This window comes from Pomacea canaliculata, linkage group LG12 (genome assembly GCF_003073045.1).
Source record: "Pomacea canaliculata isolate SZHN2017 linkage group LG12, ASM307304v1, whole genome shotgun sequence".
NCBI lineage: Eukaryota > Metazoa > Mollusca > Gastropoda > Architaenioglossa > Ampullariidae > Pomacea > Pomacea canaliculata.
Window position 1 is genome coordinate 23,013,900 of NC_037601.1, and position 21,303 is coordinate 23,035,202.

The 21,303-nt window shown below is 49.3% G+C and overlaps 1 protein-coding gene and 1 long non-coding RNA gene across 2 annotated transcripts in view; both read left to right on the plus strand.

Moving 5' to 3' along the window:
• LOC112553418 overlaps positions 1–4,914 on the plus strand; it is a 37,754-nt gene extending 32,840 nt beyond the window's left edge. Inside the window, 1 exon segment of the mRNA XM_025220620.1 lies at positions 43–4,914. Within this exon segment, the coding sequence (XP_025076405.1) occupies positions 43–2,661 (2,619 nt within the window). The 3' untranslated portion in view covers positions 2,662–4,914.
• A 12,277-nt stretch (positions 4,915–17,191) lies between these two features.
• LOC112553419 lies at positions 17,192–19,435 on the plus strand. The gene is made up of 3 exons (XR_003097048.1): positions 17,192–17,387; positions 18,188–18,503; positions 18,702–19,435. It is a non-coding gene; the product is annotated as an uncharacterized LOC112553419 (long non-coding RNA).
• The last annotated feature ends 1,868 nt before the right edge of the window (positions 19,436–21,303 follow it).

Consider the following 21,303-nt stretch of genomic DNA (forward strand, 5'->3'; position numbering starts at 1 on the left):
AACGAATACTATCATGGCGGGTGTGTGCTCTGGTCCTTTCAGTCGTGCTCCTCTGTGCCGGGCTTCAACAACCTCAAGAACAAGATGATCCGCACGGTAGCCACGCTGCGCAGCGACCAAGAGATGCTGGCTTCCAGGGCTCAGCAGCTGCAGCACATCAACAACTGGATTGAGTCCATCGGAAGGTACACGCAGGAAATGACTCCGCAGACCCCAGCGACTTTGCGCGATCCTTTCCACGTGACCACCACCACCTCAGGCCAGCACGAGCGGCGGTACCCAGAGCACCGGTCGTGGCCAGCCACGGATAGGAGAGTGACAGGGGACCGACCTCCGTCCCCCAAAGCGATCACGGCCACCCCGCCCAACGTCCACAAGCCCCAGCCTGTCCTTCACGCTAGTCCCCCGACCGCATCATCCGCCTCCTACTCTTCCACAACATTTCCTGTCGCGGCCAACACCCACGATGGGCTTCATTACACCAACAGCGCACACAACCGCCAACACCCGACCGACGCTGACGCCGAGGAGAACGACTACGAGTGTCTGACCAAGTCAACTCTGCATGCGCCCGAGGGAGAGGAACTAATGCACGACGCTGGTGACAGTGATTGCATGCGTGGGTCACAAGATGTCGGGGGCAAGAAAAATCCCAACTTTTCGCTGAAGGCGCTGCTCAAGAGAGAGCCACGACAGGGTGGGTCATGCGATGAGCTGGCCACGCACACCGGCCCGTCTCCATCCCGTGCAGCAACGGCCACGCCCTTCAACAAGCTTCGCAACACTGTAGTACAGAGGCTCGCCGGCAGTTCCAAGAAAGCCGTTGACGTCAGGGCTCCCGTATCTGATGTTCATCGCGACGCACGGACACCAGCTTCTGACGTTCCACGCAAACCACCACGAGCGCATGTTGACGGCGAGTTCACGCCCTCGCATCAAATCCTGTTCCATCCACGTCAGGCGCAGCAGTACGCTGATGACGTCAGACACGCTTCGCTGGATACAACCGTGCATCACACCCGAGACCTCGCCATCCAAGACTCAATCCCTCACACGGCCACAAGCGCTACCAAATGCAGCGTATCTCCTAGCAAGCACGAAGCAGTGCGGTCAGGTGAGACTGTCAGACACAGGGACACCTCCAGCGAGCGAAGCAGCCGCCACAAGAATACAGACGGGTGTCCTGCAGCGCCAGGACATGTGCCCAGTGCGGGCAGCGTGCAGTCCTCGCCTCACAAGGGCAGTCGGCCGAGAAACAGGGCGCCCATTGCACTGGGGAGCAACATCAGCATCTCGGATGCCTACGACCGAACAGATGGCGTCCGACCTCCCCAGAACAGCAGCGGAGGCGTCGTCGTAGCATCGAGCGAGAACTCGTCGACCGCAGGAGCATACGTGCCGCCCTCTATCAGTCAGCCCAGCAACGCGGACTCCAAGTGGGTGAAGGCTCAGCCCGTGCCCGTATACAAGGCCAAACTTATCCCCAACTACGAGAACCAAACCAAGCTAGACCCACGCCTGGAGCACGGCATCCGCGGACAGGCCGAGCCAGTGCTGCAGCCTTCCCCGCACATGTCGCATCTGCCGCAGGCGTCGACCAGCTCCGACGTGTACCGCCAGGAGCTGCAGCGCAAGAGCGAGATGTACCTGGGCCTCACGCCCTCGCAGCTTTCCCACACGCCAGGTGCTAAGGTCACGATCACCGCCTCACAGCTGGCAGCAAGCACAGGGGAGGAGGAACACTGTCCAACCTACGTCAACGACTTTCACATCGCAAGTTCCCGCAGCGTTGCCGACACTCAGAGAAAGGGAGGTCAGTCAGAGCAAGCCAGATCTTTTGGCGCTTACTTTGCCAGCGCCGACAATTTCGGAGCACCTCCCTACCAGCCGTTATCCTCCGCCAGGAAGGAAGACACCAGAGGGAGGAACGGGAGGGGTCGAGAGGGTTCGAGGGAGAGGTCAGCCGATGCTGTTGCTGCCCCGGTGTCTAACGAGGCGCCCCCTAGGGTATCGGCCCTCATCGACCGCTGGGAAAAGCAGACGAACGACGACCCTGCAGCGGATGGACAGGACAAAGCCCCGTCTATGACTCAACTCCAGTTACACGGCGTAAACATCCAGCAGGTCGTGACGAGTGGACAGGTACTAGTCGTCCTCCGCGTCCTGACGATCCAGACACCTGGGAAGTTGCTAATCAACGGCGTCTCTTCGTTTCCGCAAGGCATGGCGGTCAGTAGCAGACCTCACCGGCAGAAGACTCCTCATCGTCAACAGCAATTAGACAACCAGCAAGAGCATCACCACCAGCGTCAGCATCAGGATCTGCATCCACAGGTTTACAACACTCTTCAGCAGCAAGAACCGACCAGCCAGTTCCAGTACACTTCCCAACATCCCCACCCATCCACCAATACCTATCCTCCTCGAGTCTTGCACACTCCTGCACGACATTCAAACGACAGTAGCTCTACAGCCGACATCCCGGGTAGCTACGGAGAGCCGCGGTGGACAGCGCCACCACGCGGGGCTGTTGGTGATGAAGGAAACAAGGCGGACAAGGCCCGACCTGTGCCCTTGCCTCGTCACAACATTCCGGGGGCCCTGGCTGTTGTCAAACCCACAGTCATGCACCAAGGCTCGCTGACGTTCATGGAGGTTTGAAATGGGGTGTACGATGTTGTTATGATATGCGCCAAATATATATCGATATAAGTAAAGTCCACCAGAGTAAGCTGTAATAACAACACCGACAATAACAATAAACAGACAGGAGATGCGACACGACTAGTATTATTATCTCAAGTCGCCGCCTACAAAGTGTTCTTGATTGTAGCCAGGGTACTCAGTTCTACATGCCTGTGATTTCTAGACAGTTTTGAGTGCCAAAAACATTTTGCTCCTGGAGACCCTGACAATATTATTCCTTGTAGAATTATTTACAATTCTATATTGCGAGATCTTGAGCCTACCTCATGTGAACTTTAACGCTGTATGACCTTCGACCTGCCAGTGAATTCAAAGACAAAAAAGTCGCGATTTGTAAATGTGATTGTTGAATGTTGTGAAACTGTTGACGGCCCCTCCCACATCTGGTATCTCACAAAAGTCGCGATTCATTGGCTGGTTACGTAGACGAGGAGGTCGAAGGTCATTGGATGGTGTGAGCCAGGTGCACGCGAACTGTGATGCTGAGCAAAGTGCTCGCCATCTTGAGGTGGCAACTACGTGCCTCACAAGGCCGTTGGTGGTGTTTACGTGACGGCCGTTAGCAAACGTTGAGCTACGTGATGCTCTTAGCGAACTTTGAAGACGTGAGCAGACGTGGACCCCAGGGCCTTCCAAGGTAGGCAGCAGTGCACGAGATGGCTCTTGCCTTTGTTTTCCTAGTGTTTGCCATGGAGGACATGAACTGGTGTGTGTGCCACTGTGTTGCCATGGATGACAGGTGTGTGTGCCACTGTGTTGCCATGGATGACAGGTGTGTGTGCCACTGTGTTGCCATGGATGACAGGTGTGTGTGGCATTGTGTGGCGCGATAGTTTTGCCAAGGATTGATGAGAGAAACAGAGAAAACCCTGATTCTTTGCCACAGCTTATATTCCGTTACTTATTACATTTTCGGACAAATTGTGTTTGTAGCATGTTTTGATTTTGTTTTTGCACGTGACAACTGTTCGCCAGGTAGTGGGCCTGTGTACCTGAGTTGAGCGCGATTAAACACCTCTTCATGGTTGAGCGCCTGTTACTTGTGCGTTCACGTTGAACTTTGCACTTCGGTGCTTAGTTACAGATGATGCAGCAGAGGTGTTGGCACCGTGGAGAAAATAATATTTTTACTTCTGTGCCCATTGTGATTCGTAAGAAGTTTTAGTGAAAGTGTCTGTACTGGACCAGACCTCAGATGAGTTTGGACTCAAGTCCACGAGAGACCGAGAAACACTTCTTTAATCGGATCTCGAAATAATGACGACGTTTAAGATACACTTATCTTTTGTTTTATTTAGTGTTAAACAAAGTACTTTTTTACTTGTTTTTGTGAAAGCTGACTTTACCCGTCTACCTTATCTATTCTGATTTTATCGTCATCGGTTAACAGGGTTAAACTTCACAGCTGTTACGTGACAGCTGGCGGTGCAGTATTCAGGTTGTTACATGTAGCCACGTTGTTACTGTTACACATGAACAAAGCAACAATGAATGTAGGGACTGATCGCACAAGAGATTAGTGTAGATATTGTAGATAGTGACACTAAGCACCTCACAGACCGAAACTAAACAAACTCGAGTCTGGGCAGGTTGTAAGGATAGACGAGGATGAAGTAGAGAACGAGCAGATGGTAGCAGTGAGCATTACACAAACAACGACTGAGCAGGTTACACTAGACTTAGATAACTGGAGTCAGGGGAACATAGATGAGTGACCTGCTCTGTGAGTGCATGCAGGTGGTTGTAGTTACCTGTGAGTGTCGAGGTGTACAGAGGTCTTAGTGAACTACCTCAGTGAACTGTTGCATCCCTGCTCTGTGCCCTGTGTGCCGTGTGCAAGACTGCACCTGACCAGTCACCACTCCCAACACGTGTCGTCTGTGTGTGGTGAGGATGACTTACCTCAATGCCGTGTCACTGTAGGTGTTGATGACTGGCCATCTACTCAGTGTGTCATCTGTTTAATGGAGTGGATGACGCCAGCGACTGAGTTGACTGAACTTGTGATAAGTGAAACACTTGAAGACACTGGGATGCTGTGTGATATGTGAAGTACTGGAGAGAGAGAGAAGGATGTGTTGCTATGTGTGATGTCAATCACTGGTGAGACACTGTGTTGCTGTGTGTGAGGAGACACCACGTACATCATTAGATCACAGTGAGTTTTTATTTAAATATATTTCTTAATATTAAAAAACAAAACATCTACTTTGCATTATACTTCACTTGTGTATATGTTGCTACGTGGCTTTATTCATAAGCACGCACGTGTCTGTCTGTGTGATTAAAAATGAATTTAAAGGACAACTCGAGTAATTAGGAGAAGTCGCTGGAAATAGAGCATAAAGTATCACAAAAACATAGTCCGGTGTATTTTCTGACGAAGAGCCACGAGTAACAGTATTTTTCTCTTAAACCACATCTGGATTTGTCGAGAAAACAGGAAGTGACGAGAGGGTAGTATTTCTAAAAATAGCCTCTGCATGAGGGGAATTCAAGAAGATTCAATCCTCGGTGAGAGAAGACAGACCCGGGTACAATGTGCCCTTCGACACTCAGATGGAGTTTGTACTCGGGACATGCTAAAGGTGATGGCAACAAGTCAGTGGATGGACTGTGTTCACTTTGTTCACTTTGTTGAAGTACAGTTCAGATCTCTGCTGTGTTCAAGCGTGCCGTGTGAACGTTGTCCCCACTCTCTACTCCACAATTAGCTCAAAACATGTTAAAAGCGAATGTTATTCAGTTAACACAACAAGACAAGAGCTGTTACAACAGCTACAATGGCTGGTCAAACCTTAAACACATGAAGCACCAGACGCACCATGGACGGTCTGTACGCCGTTCACACAATCAAACAATGAAGACAGCAGTCATCGTCATTGTTGTCCATTACATGTTGCTCTGGAGAAGACACACTTACCAGTCTGCTGAATGAATTCGGTTTGGAGCTTTTAATGTTTTTAAACTTCAGTCGTATCTTGTAAATACAGTTCAAACCTGTCGGGCCGCATTCCAAACTCAGCAGTTTCATTTTCTGGGGGAAAAATCCTTCTGAACACGACGACCTGAACGATGTTTCTTCGTGTGACTGGAAGACATGGCGACGTTTGTAGAAGGTTTGTAGCTGTTACAGATGCTACTGACACACCAAACTCCAGCAGCGGACAGTAATTCTCTCCCAGCAGCAGATGAGGATGGCGATGATTGAAGGCTTGTATCTTACAAATTAAGTAAATTATGTACTCACATTTTGGGAATTATCATTTTAAAATGAACTTAACCCGATCATAAAGAAACAATGTTGCACTCGTGTTATCAAGGGGAACCACTTTAGTAATCTTGCAATATTTCTATTAGTAGTTGTCTACCTTGCTTTTATATTTGGAAAAAAAAAAGCACCGCCAAAGCTTCAGGCGGACAACGCGCTCCGTGGGAGGCGGAGGCAGAATGAGATGTTTGCTGTAGCAGCTCACGTGATGCTGACAACGAAACCTGTCTGTACATGTGGACAAAGGAGGTGAACGTGCTAGCAAACCTGTGAGCACGTGACCTCGCAGACCGGTAGCGTGAGGTCACGCGCGCTATAAGGGATGACGTCACTGGGTGGCACTGAGAGCAGCGCTGACACTACACTGACACTACACTGACACTACACACCTGATGGATGGAGCTGTGCTGGGTGCAGTGGGTCTGACTGCGGTCTTCAGAGTATAGTGGAACACGTACACATCATGTGCTGGACGGGTGGTTTACAGACGGCTACACGGGTGTGCACCCTGCAACTGCCGTGTAATGTGCAGCGACGGTGCATCACTGGCTGCATGCAGCTCCCCAGCACATACAATATATATATACAGATGTACACCCTGCAATTGCCGTGTAATGTGCAGCGACGGTGCATCACTGGCTACATGCAGTTACCCATTACACAAAATATATATTGTACACCATGTAACAGCCGTGTAATGTGCAGCGACGGTACATCACTGGCTGCATGCAGCTCCCCATCACAGACAATATATATAATTATATATAGATACATGCACTTAGCTAATTGTTAACGTGCGCTCACGTACAGGTTGTCTTGGCGACAGCCGGTGATTGAGCTGCACAGACTCGCACCTCTGTACCACCCGACTACTCTGAATTCTTTTGTCAGCAGCAGCAGCTCTTTAGGTCTTTGTCTAGTGCTCAGAGAGATGCTGGAGAGCTCTACAGCCTGACCTACAGGTCAGAGGTTGAAGGTTGGTGTCAGTTCAGCGATCAGACGGCTACTTACCCCATCCCCACCCGACAAGACAGACACATAAGTGTGAGCACACACACACACAGATCACTCCGTCTTTCAAGTCAAATGCACACAAACAAAAAAAAAAGAACAAAAAGAGCGTCGCTGATGAAACTTTGATTCGAAAGCAGATTACGCCTTCATTACCTTTGACATTGTCAGTTATTGTGATGCACCACCACGAGCCGCACACCCACAGTAGCAGGAGGGTGCCACGTTGTTGTGATCGCGTCGATCGACTGAGTGGTTGCGAGAGCGGGTGTGTGTTGGTGCGTGTTTTGCTGTATCCAGGCGGCGATGGCAGAAAACACATTTATGGCGGCCTCTCCACCCTGCACCCAGTCCCTGCAGCGGGTGAGCCACCCGACCTCACCACTTCCCCTCACAGAGTACTTTTCCCGAGGTGGCGCTGTCAGACTAGGAGCAGCCCACGCGACGTGTCCCATTGGCCGCCGGGTCCCCAGCCCAACACCGACGCTCACCTGTGCGAGAATACCTGTGTGGACCATCCACACTCGGAGGTGCGCGAGCGTGTAGGTGTGAGTAGGCTGCTGTCTTCCACAACACCGTCCGCCCGGCAACACTCAACTCTGTGCACTCGCCCCACCTACACCGCTCCTCCGTGTGTCGTCCTCCTCCTCTGGTCACGCGAACAGTTCTACTGAGCGACATCAGACCTCAGGTACAGGTAAGCCATGCCTCGAGTTTTTATACTAATCTACATTAATTATTATTTCCCCCTCCTACAACCTCCCGAGATGCAGAAAGCTACCACAGAACTGTATTTTTCCAGTTTAGCAAAAGGATAAAAGTAGCTGAAGTCGAGAAGAGTTTATTGTTGAGTTATTTACAAGGGAAGTGATCTCTCAAATCTGTGCTTACACACACTCACACTCACTCACACTCACACTTGCACTCGCTGCTGACACACGTAAAGGGGTCAAACCCTCGGTGTCATAGAAACCTGAATACGTTTACACGGTCAAGGCTCCACCCACTGAGGTGAGATCACGTGACAATTGTGTGCACCCAGGAACAGCGCGTTAGTGAGCGTGTACAGGTGTTGCAAGGTGAGAAGGTAAAATGCTGAAGTAGCAAGAACTCGGTGAACGTGTTTCCCTCTCACAGTGAACACAATGGTCGCGGAGTGAGCGGAGCATTTATAAACTGAGATATGACATCCGCGTCATGAGCAGTGGAGCGTGAATTCTAGGAGTCCAGCACCACCAGCTCCTCCCCTCACCTCCCCACCCCCAGGCCGTGACGGGAATACATCAGTCTGTAGGCCAGGGTGAGTTCTACCTGTCCACAGGTGACGTGGTCTCTGTCAATGCAAACATCACGACGCTGTGTCGGGGAGGCACACGTGCGTGTAAAGCTGACCTGTGTCGGTGTCGGCTGTACAGACAAAGATCAAAGGCCTACCTTGCCGCCTGTAGTGACGTATCGGATGTAGGTAGGTCAGCGATCCTGTACTGCTACTGACTGCACCTACCTGACGTGCCTGTCACAAATGGTATGAGAGGGGGCGGGGGCATACTGAGCGGAGGAGACTGGGCGTGTGAGGGAAAGTGGAGAAACTGAGTTTGCAGGTGTGTGAGCATGAGAGCGTGCGTGTAGTGGAGTTAGCAGCGGGGGCGGGTATGTGGGGTGTGTGGGGTGTGTGTGCATCTGGGTGGTGGGTTTAAGGCTTATAGCACCTGAAGGTATGAGAGGAATGTGCTGCGTCCGTCGTTAACACATCGTCGCTACAACAACAGTGAAAGCAGCAGCGCGTGCAGGGCGCACGTGACAGTTTTCTACTCAGCAGACTTCATGTGCCGTGTTTGCTTTGTGTTTGTTTCCTGTTGTTTTTTTTTTAGATTGTTGTTTGTTTGTTGTTGTTTTGTTTTGTGCATGCAGCCTCGAGCAAGCTGGCGTTGGTATTGTAGGAGTTATAGTTTCCATGGAGTCGCCTACGTTTCACGTGACGATGGACGCGTTAACCTCCTGTCACGTGACTCACTTGACACAACAAGACTTGATTTATCCCAGAGGCAGTGGTCTGGCTACTTTGACCAGTCCGACTGAGAGGTAGAATACATTTGCCGAGGAAACTGTCAGCTGTATTTATTGCCAGGGCCTCAGAGTGCCCGGGTGTCCCGTTAGGGCGCAGGCAGTGGCTGACGACGTCACTCGTGACTGCACGTGCAGTCAGGCCTGACCACAGACAAGGGGGAACAGGGGGGTGATGTACCCGGACCCGGCTGTGGTCAGTGGATTTTTACCTTCTTCCTTTTCCTTTTTTCGTTTAAAGAAAGGTTGGCGTAACATTCCTCACTCGGGGGATTTGTTCTCTGGAGCGGAGTGCTACAGGTTGCATCCTTTCCACTCCTCCTCCCTCCTTTACTAACCACTCATGTGTAAACAACTCTATGGTCAAGTAGAGATGTAGATCCTTGTGCACTTGTCCTAATGTTTGCAGTCTATATTGTAGATAATGACAATCTAATTATATGCATATTATTATGTACTGGGAAAACAATTTAAGATTACAATTGCAAGAGGTCAGAGAGGTCGTCTGTCCCCGGGGCGCTTGCTGACTCGAGGGCCGTGTATACATTAGGTATATTCTGACATTATTGTATACTGTGTGTACAGTGTATACAGTGTATACTGACAGTAGTGTATACTGTGTATTCTGACATTATTGTATTCTGTGTGTATTGTGTATACTGACAGTAGTGTATACTCTATATACTGACATAGTGTATACAGTGTACACTGACAGTATTGACAACGCCGTGGCTAGTGTCTCGATTACATCTGATCTCACTTGACATCAGCAGCAGCTGTGGAGCGATGAAAACATTGATAACAAACGAACCTGAACAGTCTCCTCCCTCTGTGTTGGTTGCGTGTCCAGTGCCTCTGTGTTGGGGTCAAAGTCGTGTTGGTGGCTGACATCCTCCACACGACCACACCCTCCACCCAGCTTCTCCCTGCATCACCAGATTCCGAGTCCTTAGGGATGTGAGGAGAACAGGTGAGTATGGGGCACAGGTGAGCAGAGGTGATATTTCATGTCAAGGTTCGACTCCTTCTTGCCGATGGTCGCCTAGATTTTCTTTTGTCGATAGGATGTGTGTCCTAGTGACCCCCCTGACCCCTAGGATTTGCTGTCTCGCTTGCTTTTCTTGTACACAACTGTTTCTGCAGTGTAGACAGGTTTACTAGATAGTTGCATGGCTCAGCCACTCGTTGTCATTCATTACCACACATTCAGCCAAGTCGACCTACGTGTCACGTGCACTGCTACCCACGTGTGTAGGTCGACTTGTTTTCTCTAGCTCACTGGTATTTCATTCGTTGAGAGATACACAGCCAGTGCAGCAACATTCAAGGTGTGGAGGGCTGACCACGATGTGTTGTCTGGCGGGCAGCAGAATAGCCACCGTTCTGACGGGATGAGTTTCCTGCGGACAAACAACTACATTTAGTGTGTTGCTTCTATCTGACCGAGACAGTACAGGGGGTGGGGGAGGAGGTTATTGGATTCTCTAACTGAACCAGTCCTCCGAAGCTAAAGGTAACACAACTCACAGACTTTTTTTGGTGATGTGGTACCTGACCAACAGAGTGACGGACAATGTGTTGTCGGACAGAGCATGCTTGTCCTCAGGTGGACATTTTACTCAACTTCAGGAGAAAGTAGTTCAGTCAAATGGCACCTGAAGGCGTGTTGACCAATTGTAGTTTTATTCCGGTCGGTACAACCACAAAGTCTTCAGCGAGTTTCTAACATTCATACGGTAATATGATCGTCATTGTTAACACAAGATGTTATTGTTAACATATTGTTAACACAAGATGCCATCAGATGGACGGTAAACAAGATTAAGGGTGTAACCACGTTTACGGGGTGGACACAGCCTGATTCAAAGAGAATTGAGATGGACAACAAACTCAGACAGAAGATGTAAACAAGGACATCGATGAAGAGAAACTAAAGGACGTAGAGAAGTCTCGTCTTCAGCGGTTCAGTAAAGAGATATTACTACTTCTCTAAGTCTTCACGCCCAGAAGCACTCCAATAGTCCCAGTGTGTCAAGTGACTATAGCAGGCGGTTTTTACTTTCCCTTTCAAGACTTGTTTACATTTTGTATCTCCTCCTATCCCGTCCTTAGCAAACTATCACACCCTTGATGTTGGTTCCAGTGTTTGCCAGTCGGCAGTGTGCTGTCATCCACGCCCTCGGTATAAGCTCATCGCTAACCCTTGGTGGCTTGTCATAGAAGTACTCAACAAAGAGATTCTTTGCACGATTGGACAGGTGTCACAAGTTGAACAGGATTGCCAAACCTGACTAACAGCAAATAGAAAGAAAAAATAAAAAGAAGCACCAAGCTGAGCCGACACAATAAGAAAGGAAAAAATAGAATGAAATGTTCCTTGACTGGAGGCACGGCTGAGGCCATATACGTGCCAACCGTCAGGGCTTCTCACAATGTGAATCTTCAGAATGGACAGACGAGAGGTCAGATCCGTCACATCATGCTCTCACTCACTCAAGGAGACAGTCAGAAGGGAATCCGTTCAGTCGGCCTCTCCTGTGAATTGTTGGTGGTGAGCAGCAAGTGTGTAGTTAAGCAGCGAATAACCGCCTGTCAACGGCGGTGTACTTGTTCCATCAGCTGATGTACAGGACGATGTCTGTCACGAGGTTTAGGACGAGAACACTATGGACTCAAGAGTGTGCCAGTCTTATCTGGCGAAACAACAAATCAATGTATCACCATGCGGAGGGAGAGTGTCGCCGGGTTGTGCCCCTGTGACCCCGGGTGGCTAACAACACCCAGTGATAGTCTGTTACCCGGACCACACCCGGTGCTGGATCGTTTGTTGTGCTTGTTGTCATGTGGGTGTGTTGGGCACGTGTGCGAGTCTGCCTTTGGTCCTGTAACCATGGGCGGTTGCTGTTTGCACCTTTTTCAATGACCACATCGGTGTGGATTATTCTGGAGTCACGGTGGCCATGATCTGACTGCTGGCCGACATGTTCCATGGAAACACAATGGCATTTTGTGCTGAGAGAGAGAGAGGGGGGAGGGAGAGAACCTGGTGTGAAAGCTGGCTGAAATCGTTGTTGATCACGTGCTGTTTACAAGACCTCGATGTTGACATTCCTAGGACCACTCACTGAAGATATCGGCGAGGGAGGATTATCACTGTTTGCACATCACCCAGTGAATTCAGTAAAGGAACCCGATATTAGCAGAGCGGATGTCAAGCCTTCGCCATTTCTCCCCAGGCACTGAAAGCAGTTGATAAACAGAGAGAATTCTACCTACAGCCGTCTTTTAAATAGATGATGATGAGGTGGTGGTGGTGGTGGTGTGTGGTGTGGTGGTGGTGGTGGTGGTGTGGTGGTGTGTGGGTGGTGTGTGGTGGTGTGGTGGTGGTGGTGGTGGTGTGGTGGTGGTGGTGGTGGTGGTGGTGTGGTGGTGGTGGTGGTGGTGGTGGTGGTGGTGGTGGTGGTGGTGGTGGTGGTGGTGGTGGTGGTGGTGGTGGTGGTGGTGGTGGTGGTGGTGGTGGTGTGGTGTGTGGTGGTGTGGTGGTGGTGGTGGGTGGTGGTGGTGGTGTGTGGTGGTGGTGGTGGTGGTGTGTGGTGGTGGTGGTGGTGTGTGGTGGTGTGGTGGTGTGGTGGTGTGTGGTGTGGTTGGTGTGGTGGTGGTGGTGGGGTGGTGGTGGTGGTGGTGGTGTGGTGGTGGTGGTGTGGTGGTGGTGGTGTGTGGTGGTGGTGGTGGTGGTGGTGGTGGTGGTGGTGGTGGTGGTGGTGGTGTGGTGGTGGTGGTGGTGGTGTGTGGTGGTGGTGGTGGTGGTGGTGGTGGTGGTGGTGGTGGTGGTGGTGGTGTGGTGGTGGTGGTGGTGGTGTGTGGTGGTGGTGTGGTGGGTGGTGGTGGTGGTGGTGGTGGTGGTGGTGGTGTGGTGGTGGGTGGTGGTGGTGGTGTGGTGGTGGTGGTGGTGGTGTGTGGTGGTGGTGTGGTGGTGGTGGTGTGGTGGGTGGTGGTGGTGGTGTGGTGGTGGTGGTGGTGGTGGTGGTGTGTGGTGTGGTGGTGGTGGTGGTGGTGGTGGTGGTGGTGGTGGTGTGTGTGGTGTGGTGGTGGTGGTGTGGTGGGTGGTGGTGGTGGGTGGTGTGTGGTGGTGGTGGTGGTGGTGGTGGTGGTGGTGGTGGTGTGGTGGTGGTGTGTGGTGGTGGTGGTGGTGGTGGTGGTGTGGTGGTGTGGTGTGTGTGTGGTGGTGGTGGTGGTGGTGGTTTTTTGTTGTGGTGTGTGTTTGGTAGGTGGTGTGTGGTTGGTGGTGTGGTGGTGGTGGTGGTGTGGTGGTGGTGGGTGGTGGTGGTGGTGGTGGTGGTGGTGGTGGTGTGGTGGTGGTGGTGGTGGTGGTGGTGTGGTGGTGGTGGTGTGTGGTGGTGGTGGTGGTGGTGGTGGTGGTGGTGGTGGTGGTGGTGTGGTGGTGGTGGTGGTGGTGTGGTGTGTGGTGGTGGTGGTGGTGGTGTGTGGTGTGGTGGTGTGTTGTGTGGTTTGTTTCCCGAGTTCGATTTTCTCCGTGTGAGAAGTCTTTCGTTCTCCCGGATACACGCGAGGATGCCGGAGGACATTGTGTGCAATACTTGTGGTGGCCACTCGTGGCCAGTCGACACTCCGGGGGTTGTCACCACGCCAGAGGCTGGTTGTTGATGTTGACGCCGTGTCAGCAGCACAGGTGACCGTTTCCTAATGTCAGGCACGTGTGTGTGTGTGAGTTTAAACAATAAAGAGACCCACACCTTCTCTATCCCTGACGACGCCTGCCATCACTGAATGACGGAGCAGAGAAAAGGCTTTTCTTAGCCTTATGTTCACATCTCGCCGCGAGACAGCCTCAGCTGCTGACATGGCGTGAAACACCAACTGCTCCCCCCTGTTGAAACCTTTGTCAGGCTCACGGACGGGTCCTGTGTACCTGTCACGGTTGAACCTTTATGCTAGGGCAGGTTGACAGTCTTAGGTCTGAGTGAATGTGAGAGAGTCAATGGCGGGTGGGACGCGAGGTGTTTGTGTGGCACGCGCTCGGTTACTGAATAGTGAACAGTCACAGGGCGTGTTGTGTTCAGTTCTGCAGCTGACTACGAGAACTGGAATGTCACCTCTCGTCCGCCCAGTCACGCGCCACCGACTGAGGGGGTCACCTGTGGTTAGCACGTGTGTGTGGCAGGTTCACCTCCCCATACAGCATCATCCCTTCCTGAACAAAATATTATCGCTTTGCTTTCTCGCACACACACGCAGTATACTTATCTACACCCGCATCCATCTTTACTGACTGTGACACTCACACACCCGTTAAATATACACACAGGCGCCCAGCCATCTACCTCTTCCTTTCTTACATGAGTGTGTGCTCACCTAGGTCTGCACTCGTTCTCTGCCTCCCCTCCTCCTTCTCTCTCTCAGCCAGACTGTGCTCCACAGTAGGAGGGGTGGCCTGACGTCACCCATGGTTACGTGCTACAGACTGTTAGAAGCCTGCATCTACCAATAAGGACAGGTAAGCGGACACCGAGCTCTGACGCGTCATTCCACATGCAGGGACCTTCCTATGTTGCTTTACGATACACAGTTAGAATATGCAAAATAGACTTACTTGCACTGATGCAATGTGCACCTTGTTTATTTATAAAGCTACAGCCAGAAAACAACATGCAGTCAGCTTCACACGTGTATTTTGATTGGTGAGACTCCCTGCAGCCTACAGCCCCAGTCTTCTAGTGGCCTTGATGAAAAGGAAATTTCTAGTGCACACCACACACCACACACCACACCTGCACAGATGTACACCACACCTGCACAGATGCACACAACACACCAGGTGTGACGCACCGAGGTGGGACTCATTCTCTGTGGTGTGGGTGAATCTGGCGGGGGTTGGGAGGGGTAGTAACCCACCGACATTACACCTGGTGCAGGTATCCACGCACGACTCACCTCCAACACTGTTTTCGCCAGACAAGAATCAGCAATGTTTTTATCACGTGACCGAGTTGTAAGTAAACACCCAGAATGAATGACCACCTGTTTATGTGCAGACACCCGAGAGCAGCGCGTCCACGTGATGGCGTCAGGAGAAGGAGCCGGCGCGGGTGGAGGAAAGGCCGGCGCGTGCCCGGGTATCCTGTGGGCGATCCTGTGGTTCCTCATCTTCTGGTTCCTGGCCTGGCCGCTGGCCTTCTTCATCGCCTGGCTCTACGTCTTCCTGCTGCCCTTCAGCGTCTGCATTGATGCCATGAAGGGCGTGTGTGATGCCATCCTGAAGCTGGTGCAGCTGCCTTTGACTTGTCTAGAGAACATGATAGCCATGAAGCCAGTGTGTGGCTAGTCGGGCAAGCCTGTATGTAGTCGCTTGTCTGTAGTGTCACTGTGAGGTCCTGCCACGTCTCATGTTCTCACTGCTGACGTGTCTGATGTTTAACTCACTCTATGCAGCTTTGTTCATCTACACTTTTTGATTGAAGATGCATTTCAGTTTCTATTCAAATTACATAAATTATAAGACAACTGTTGTCTTTTCATAAATTATGTTATATCTATAGTCATAATTTCTCTGTCGTATTTTTACGTAAGAATGATGCACACAATGGCAGTGCTTGTCTAATGGTTTGTGACAAGTTCATTCCAATGAACTCACTTCGTGAATACTGCTGGCAGCTGTGTGACGCACCTGACGTGTCAGCTGCATGCAGCCTGCGGCAAGTGTAACACCTGTGCGTCACAACATGGACTGATTGCTCACCTGGCAGTGCTCCCTCAGGTTGTGTGTGGGTGTCACGGACTTCTGCTGATATTCAGCATGTTGATGACAGGCCCAAGGAAATCCGTGCATGAGTAAGGTATCACGTGACCTTATTGTGAGAAGTCGCACCCACAATTATAATCATTAAAGCATAATGGAATGATTATCACGGCGTCTTCATCTCATGTGTGTCGAATTATTCGTTCTCTTTGTTGTCAGTCTATCCATCTTTTTCTCCAAGCACCATTCTCGAAAGGACATTTTCGACATTTGATATTATTGTGGATAACTTACATCAGCCAGGATGCCAGCGGCACTGATGACATCGTTTGATGAATACAAGTGCAGGTAACGGTGGCAGGGTTATACACTGACAAGAATGTGGCTGTTGTTGTCAGTACAACATTGTACACAGCAGTGGAGACACAAGTACACCGTCACACAGACTGCACGCACCTGACGTTTTGTGTGCGATGGACGGCCGGCAGGTGGGACATGTGGTGTGTGGGGTGGGAGGGTAGTAACGCACAGACATTACACACGTCAACAATATTTTGTCAACTAAACATGCAACACCCAGGGCCGTGCAGATATACATGTACTAGTGACAGTCCGGCACGCAGTCGCTTGTCACTAAACACCTACAGTCAATGGCCAACTGTTTATTGCAGGCACCAACAGCATCGTGTGCACGTGATGGCGTCAGGGGAAGGTGGCGGCACGGCAACTGTTGTCCTTTCCATAAATGATGTCCGATCTCGAGGCGTGATGTTTTTGTACATATGCGATCTGTAGTCTTGCCATTACATGAAATCTTCATAAGTCTATCAAGTTCTGATTTTTCAAAAGCAGCTGAGAGTTAAAACGATGTTTGATGGAAGCTCAGCTGTCAGTCTTTGGTGGAGTGGCTTAACGTTTGCAGACAGAGAAGTTTCCATGACAACTCTTGTTAGAGCCTTCAGGTCACAAACTAGTTTCAGAGAGATCACAGTGTTAGCCTGTCTGACTGCGTGTACTATGTACGAAGCTTGCTGTGACAGCTCTCCATCAAAACTTTAACAATTGCTGACAAGGAATCAGTGTGACGTGGACAGCTGATACACAGATCTACAGTGTCAGTCATGGCAAGACGGCGCTGACGTGGCAGTGCAAATAAAATGGTGTAGAGTGACACAGGCACACAATTAAATCCAGGAATATATGAAACTGTGTTATAGATACACAGATCAACACTGAACACAAAACCTCACTCAGATTTACAGAACAAGAGAAAAGCGAGGAGAGTTACATCCCCTGTAGCCAGTTAGTCCAAGGGACATCACTCTCATTAATCCTAGTCTCGCAATATCTGCCGAGAAATACGTGAGAATCATCTACAAAACTTCATTAAAATTATTCATTAAGAACAAGGTACATTTGAGGAAAGTCTGACAAGTCCTACCATATTTTTAACCTGACGTCAGCAGTAACGAGATTAGGGAGGAGTCTCGGTTTGCCAGAGAGCAGCGAGTCCCAAACATGGTGAGGGGCGGACCTCCAACAGTTGCAAAACAAGTCAATCTTCCGCCAAGGCGCAAGGTAAATAGCACAGGTACTGTTTACACCTATGTCAGAGATACAGCATTTGATGAAGTTTAGTTAGCGACCTCTGTGACTGTCTTCTACACTGTTTCTACCCAACTTTGTGGAATTGTCCGTTTTGTGCGTGACGGCCATGGTGGACACGGGGAACTAAGGCCACGAACACACACCGCGACTGTTCAGGTCAGCTGTGGTCAGTCCAGTCCATTCACCCGCCTTTATTGATACTACTGACAATAATAAACTGTGTTTGATGCATTGCAAAGTGAAAGCCCGCACTGGCTGTGATGGTGAGGACAGCAGGCAGCCATGTGTGGAGGAGGATCACGTAAAGTAGATCTGATGACACGTTGATTCTAAATCTAAACTTGCAGTTGTTTGAGGCACACACACACACAATATCCTGCTGTTTCCTTGTCAACGTCTTCACTTTATTTGCAAATGACATTTTTTGTAAACTTCTCAAGAAAAAGTGTTCGTAATAATAATAATAACAACAACAACAACAACAACAACAACAACAATTATTGTTCTTCTGATTACATTGAAATCATTGGCCTGGGTGCATCGGGGAGAAGCTGAGATCAGGAAAGAGTAAAAATGGAACTGAGGAATAACTCAGTAAAATTGGGGAATGCTTTGTTTCATCAACCTTTTACCCCTGACTGCTACTCACTCGGCATCTATCAGGAGGCAGGCAAAGGTCAGCTCGCAGCTGAGACCTGTCCCCGACACTCAGACACTTCCTACAACATCATGACCGTTCAGCACTGACACGTGACGTCCCCTGTGTGCAGGAATCTTCTGGTCTCTGTTCTGGCTGCTGCTGATCCTCTTTCTGGCCTGGCCCGTGGCCTTCACCTTGTGCAGCTTCTACGTCCTGCTGTCGCCCTTCTCGCCCTTCGTGCCGCTCATTAAGGTCCTCAGCGACATCCTGCTTCAGGCCGTGCAGCTGCCGCTCACCTGCGCTCAGAACATGAAGCACATGAGGCCATTATCGTTTTAATGCTCGGACTGACCTCCCTTTGATGCTGTGGCGCCACTGGACACATTGGCTGAGTGACGTCATGCTAACCGCTTTGCTTAGTGACGTCAACGTGGGCAGCCACTTGGGTGAGTGACGAGACACACCTCTTCCGTCAACATGACATCTAACAACCTTTCCCATGATGCTAGTCCTTCGTCACACCCTTCCTTTTGTGATATCATCATCATCGTCATCATCGTCATCATCGTCATCATCAACATTGGTAACATAATAAAGAGTTCGCTTCCAGATGCCGTCAAGCTGGGTTTGTTGTGTTCTCGTAGGTTCGAGCCAAGTGGCGGACGTCAGCCTCGCTGGTGGCCAGATGTTCAGCGGTATGACGACACTGTGGACACCGGTCTCCTGAAGCCAAGTTCATTTTATTGTCTTTTCTCCAAGATCAGCTACAAGCACAGCCAACAATTTCAGTGCTTCTCCTCCATCTAAGCAAAGCCTCTATGACAAATAAATGTAACGCTGCTGTTAATATGAAATAATAAATATACAGCTGTTAATATGAAATGGTAAATAAAATGCAGGTGTTAATATGAAAGTTAAGGGCTCAGCAGCTTCATTGTGTCTGTGTCTGTCTCTTGTATCTATGTGTCATAAAAAGCACACATTTTTGTAGATAAATGGAATTTTAAAAAGCATAACAGCTCACAGACTGTATGAGACACGTCAGAGACCAGTTCACAGTGTGGTGGCGCAGTGTTCATTCAATGAACGGGCACGTCACTGCATGCTGTTGCCATGACTACTCGTGTAACGGGTCAGTTCACTGTCTGCCAGGGCAGTGATGACACCAGTCACGGATAAGTGAACTGTGCGTCGGACGAATGTTCACACCAGTATGTGGTCAGCTCGCTGCCAACACCCACTGCCCTGACAGTGTGACAGTCTGAAGTAACGGACCCCTTCATGAGCATCTTGTCACTGACTTCACTGCAGACAGAGGCGACACCGTCCGTTAGGCACAAATGACGTGCAACTCTTGCAGCAACACCCACAGGCCTCCTCCTCCTCCTCCTCGAGACTCGGTGACTGCCGTTTGAAGTTGAACTTGTGTACTCAGGGGCTCCGGTGCATAGGCGGTCTTAACTTTTCGTCTTGCTTAACTCGCTTTTCGTCTTGGCTAAGTTCGCGGTCTCAAGCCTGTTGCATGAGCGATCTCAGCCCCTTGCTTAGCTGAGAAACGGGTCAGGTCAGCGCGGCGGTCGAGGTCAGCGATATAAATAAATTCGTCCGGGGAGCGGCCTTGCCAACCGTATATTCCACCAATGAAAACTGCGCTACAGCGATGGTGCCGAGCCGCGAAATTCGTCTGCACACCATGGTTGAAACGAAGGAGAGATGTGCGACAGCGAACTATTAGTCTTAATCGAGGAGGTTACCAGGGAGAAGAAGAGGCTTTACCAGAAAAAGAAAAAGATGAAATAAGAAAGAAATGAAACAATTTAAAATCTTCCACAATTTCATCTCGCAGTCGTCAAAAACATCCACCAACGGGCGGGGGCAACCACAAGAAACACCAGTGATAAACGGAGAAAGTGATAAATATTTTAGATGATTGCAGACAACTGATGGACGGCATAAACATCGAAGGCTAGTCATTTTGTTTACCTGTGTAAGACTTAGTTTTTCACGTCTGTGTCATCCGCAGAAAAAGCTCTAGATACCGAGAGAATGCAAATGCAAAGCCGATAGTCAGCACACAACAGCCGGTTTAGAAAATAAATATTTCCATCCGAAATACAGTTATTTAAAATGACTAGGTAATTTCTCATTTAGCTTTTGTGACAGGTGGTGAATCATTTACACTGGTTCCTCAAGAAGTCTTTTATGATAGGGGAGAGTAATAAAATGATATTGACATATGTAGGAGGTGCAATATGTGTACTTATGTAGAACACCCAGTTCCATCTTCTAATTCAATAATGGAAATGCTTTTTGTTAGAAGTATATGCAGATGTATTATTTTCTTGCATAACAAGCAAGAAGGAATTGAACATTTCAGACGATGTTTTCAAATGGAAATTTTAAAATGTACTTTATATCACATAGATATTCCTGATGGTAAGTTTGAACAAAACATAAAATATTAAGGAAAAGCGCCAATGTTTTTTGTACTTTACTTCCAAAGCTGGCTTAAAATTATAAATTATTTAATTCAAGTGCCAAACATAGACTATGACATAATTTGGGAGGTGTACACAGCAGGTTTGTCTGTACATCCACAGTCAATTTGGACATTTAACCAGTTTTAACTACAAGTCTAATACATATTACAGTACCAGTGTTCTACAGTTTAGATTCCAGTAGACACTGATCAGCTTCTGAGTGACATGGATGTGCAGTGTCTACATTCTTTACCAGTTGCATGTTATCAAGTTCTGAAATAGCTATACCTGGGTCCAGTGAAAAGTGCTAAATATTAACTCTAAAGAGAAAAACATGTCCTTCACAATCCCACCAGCAGCATGTAGTAAATATCAACATTACTGCTTTTTATAGTTACTTTGCATCACAAAGAATAACAAGCAAGATAACAAGCAGGTGATGTACCAAGCAGCCAGTATTCCATCCGTCAACTGAGTCATCTGAAGAAAACAAAATACCTGATGATACAAAGAATCCACAACAAAGATTAAAGAAAGAAAAACTTTGTATCTCCTGGACAGTGAACTGATCGTGTTAAAAAAGAATCGCAATTGATGGAAATCAAAATAAATCTGGCACAGGCTGAGGTAACAAATATTACATGGAAAAACAGATGGAAAATGAATTGGTAATGCCGGCTGCTCAAAGTGTTGACCAACTGGTTGAGGCGGATGCTGCTATTCAGCCAAAGTCAAATTGAATAATAAATGTTGTGACCATTCAGTT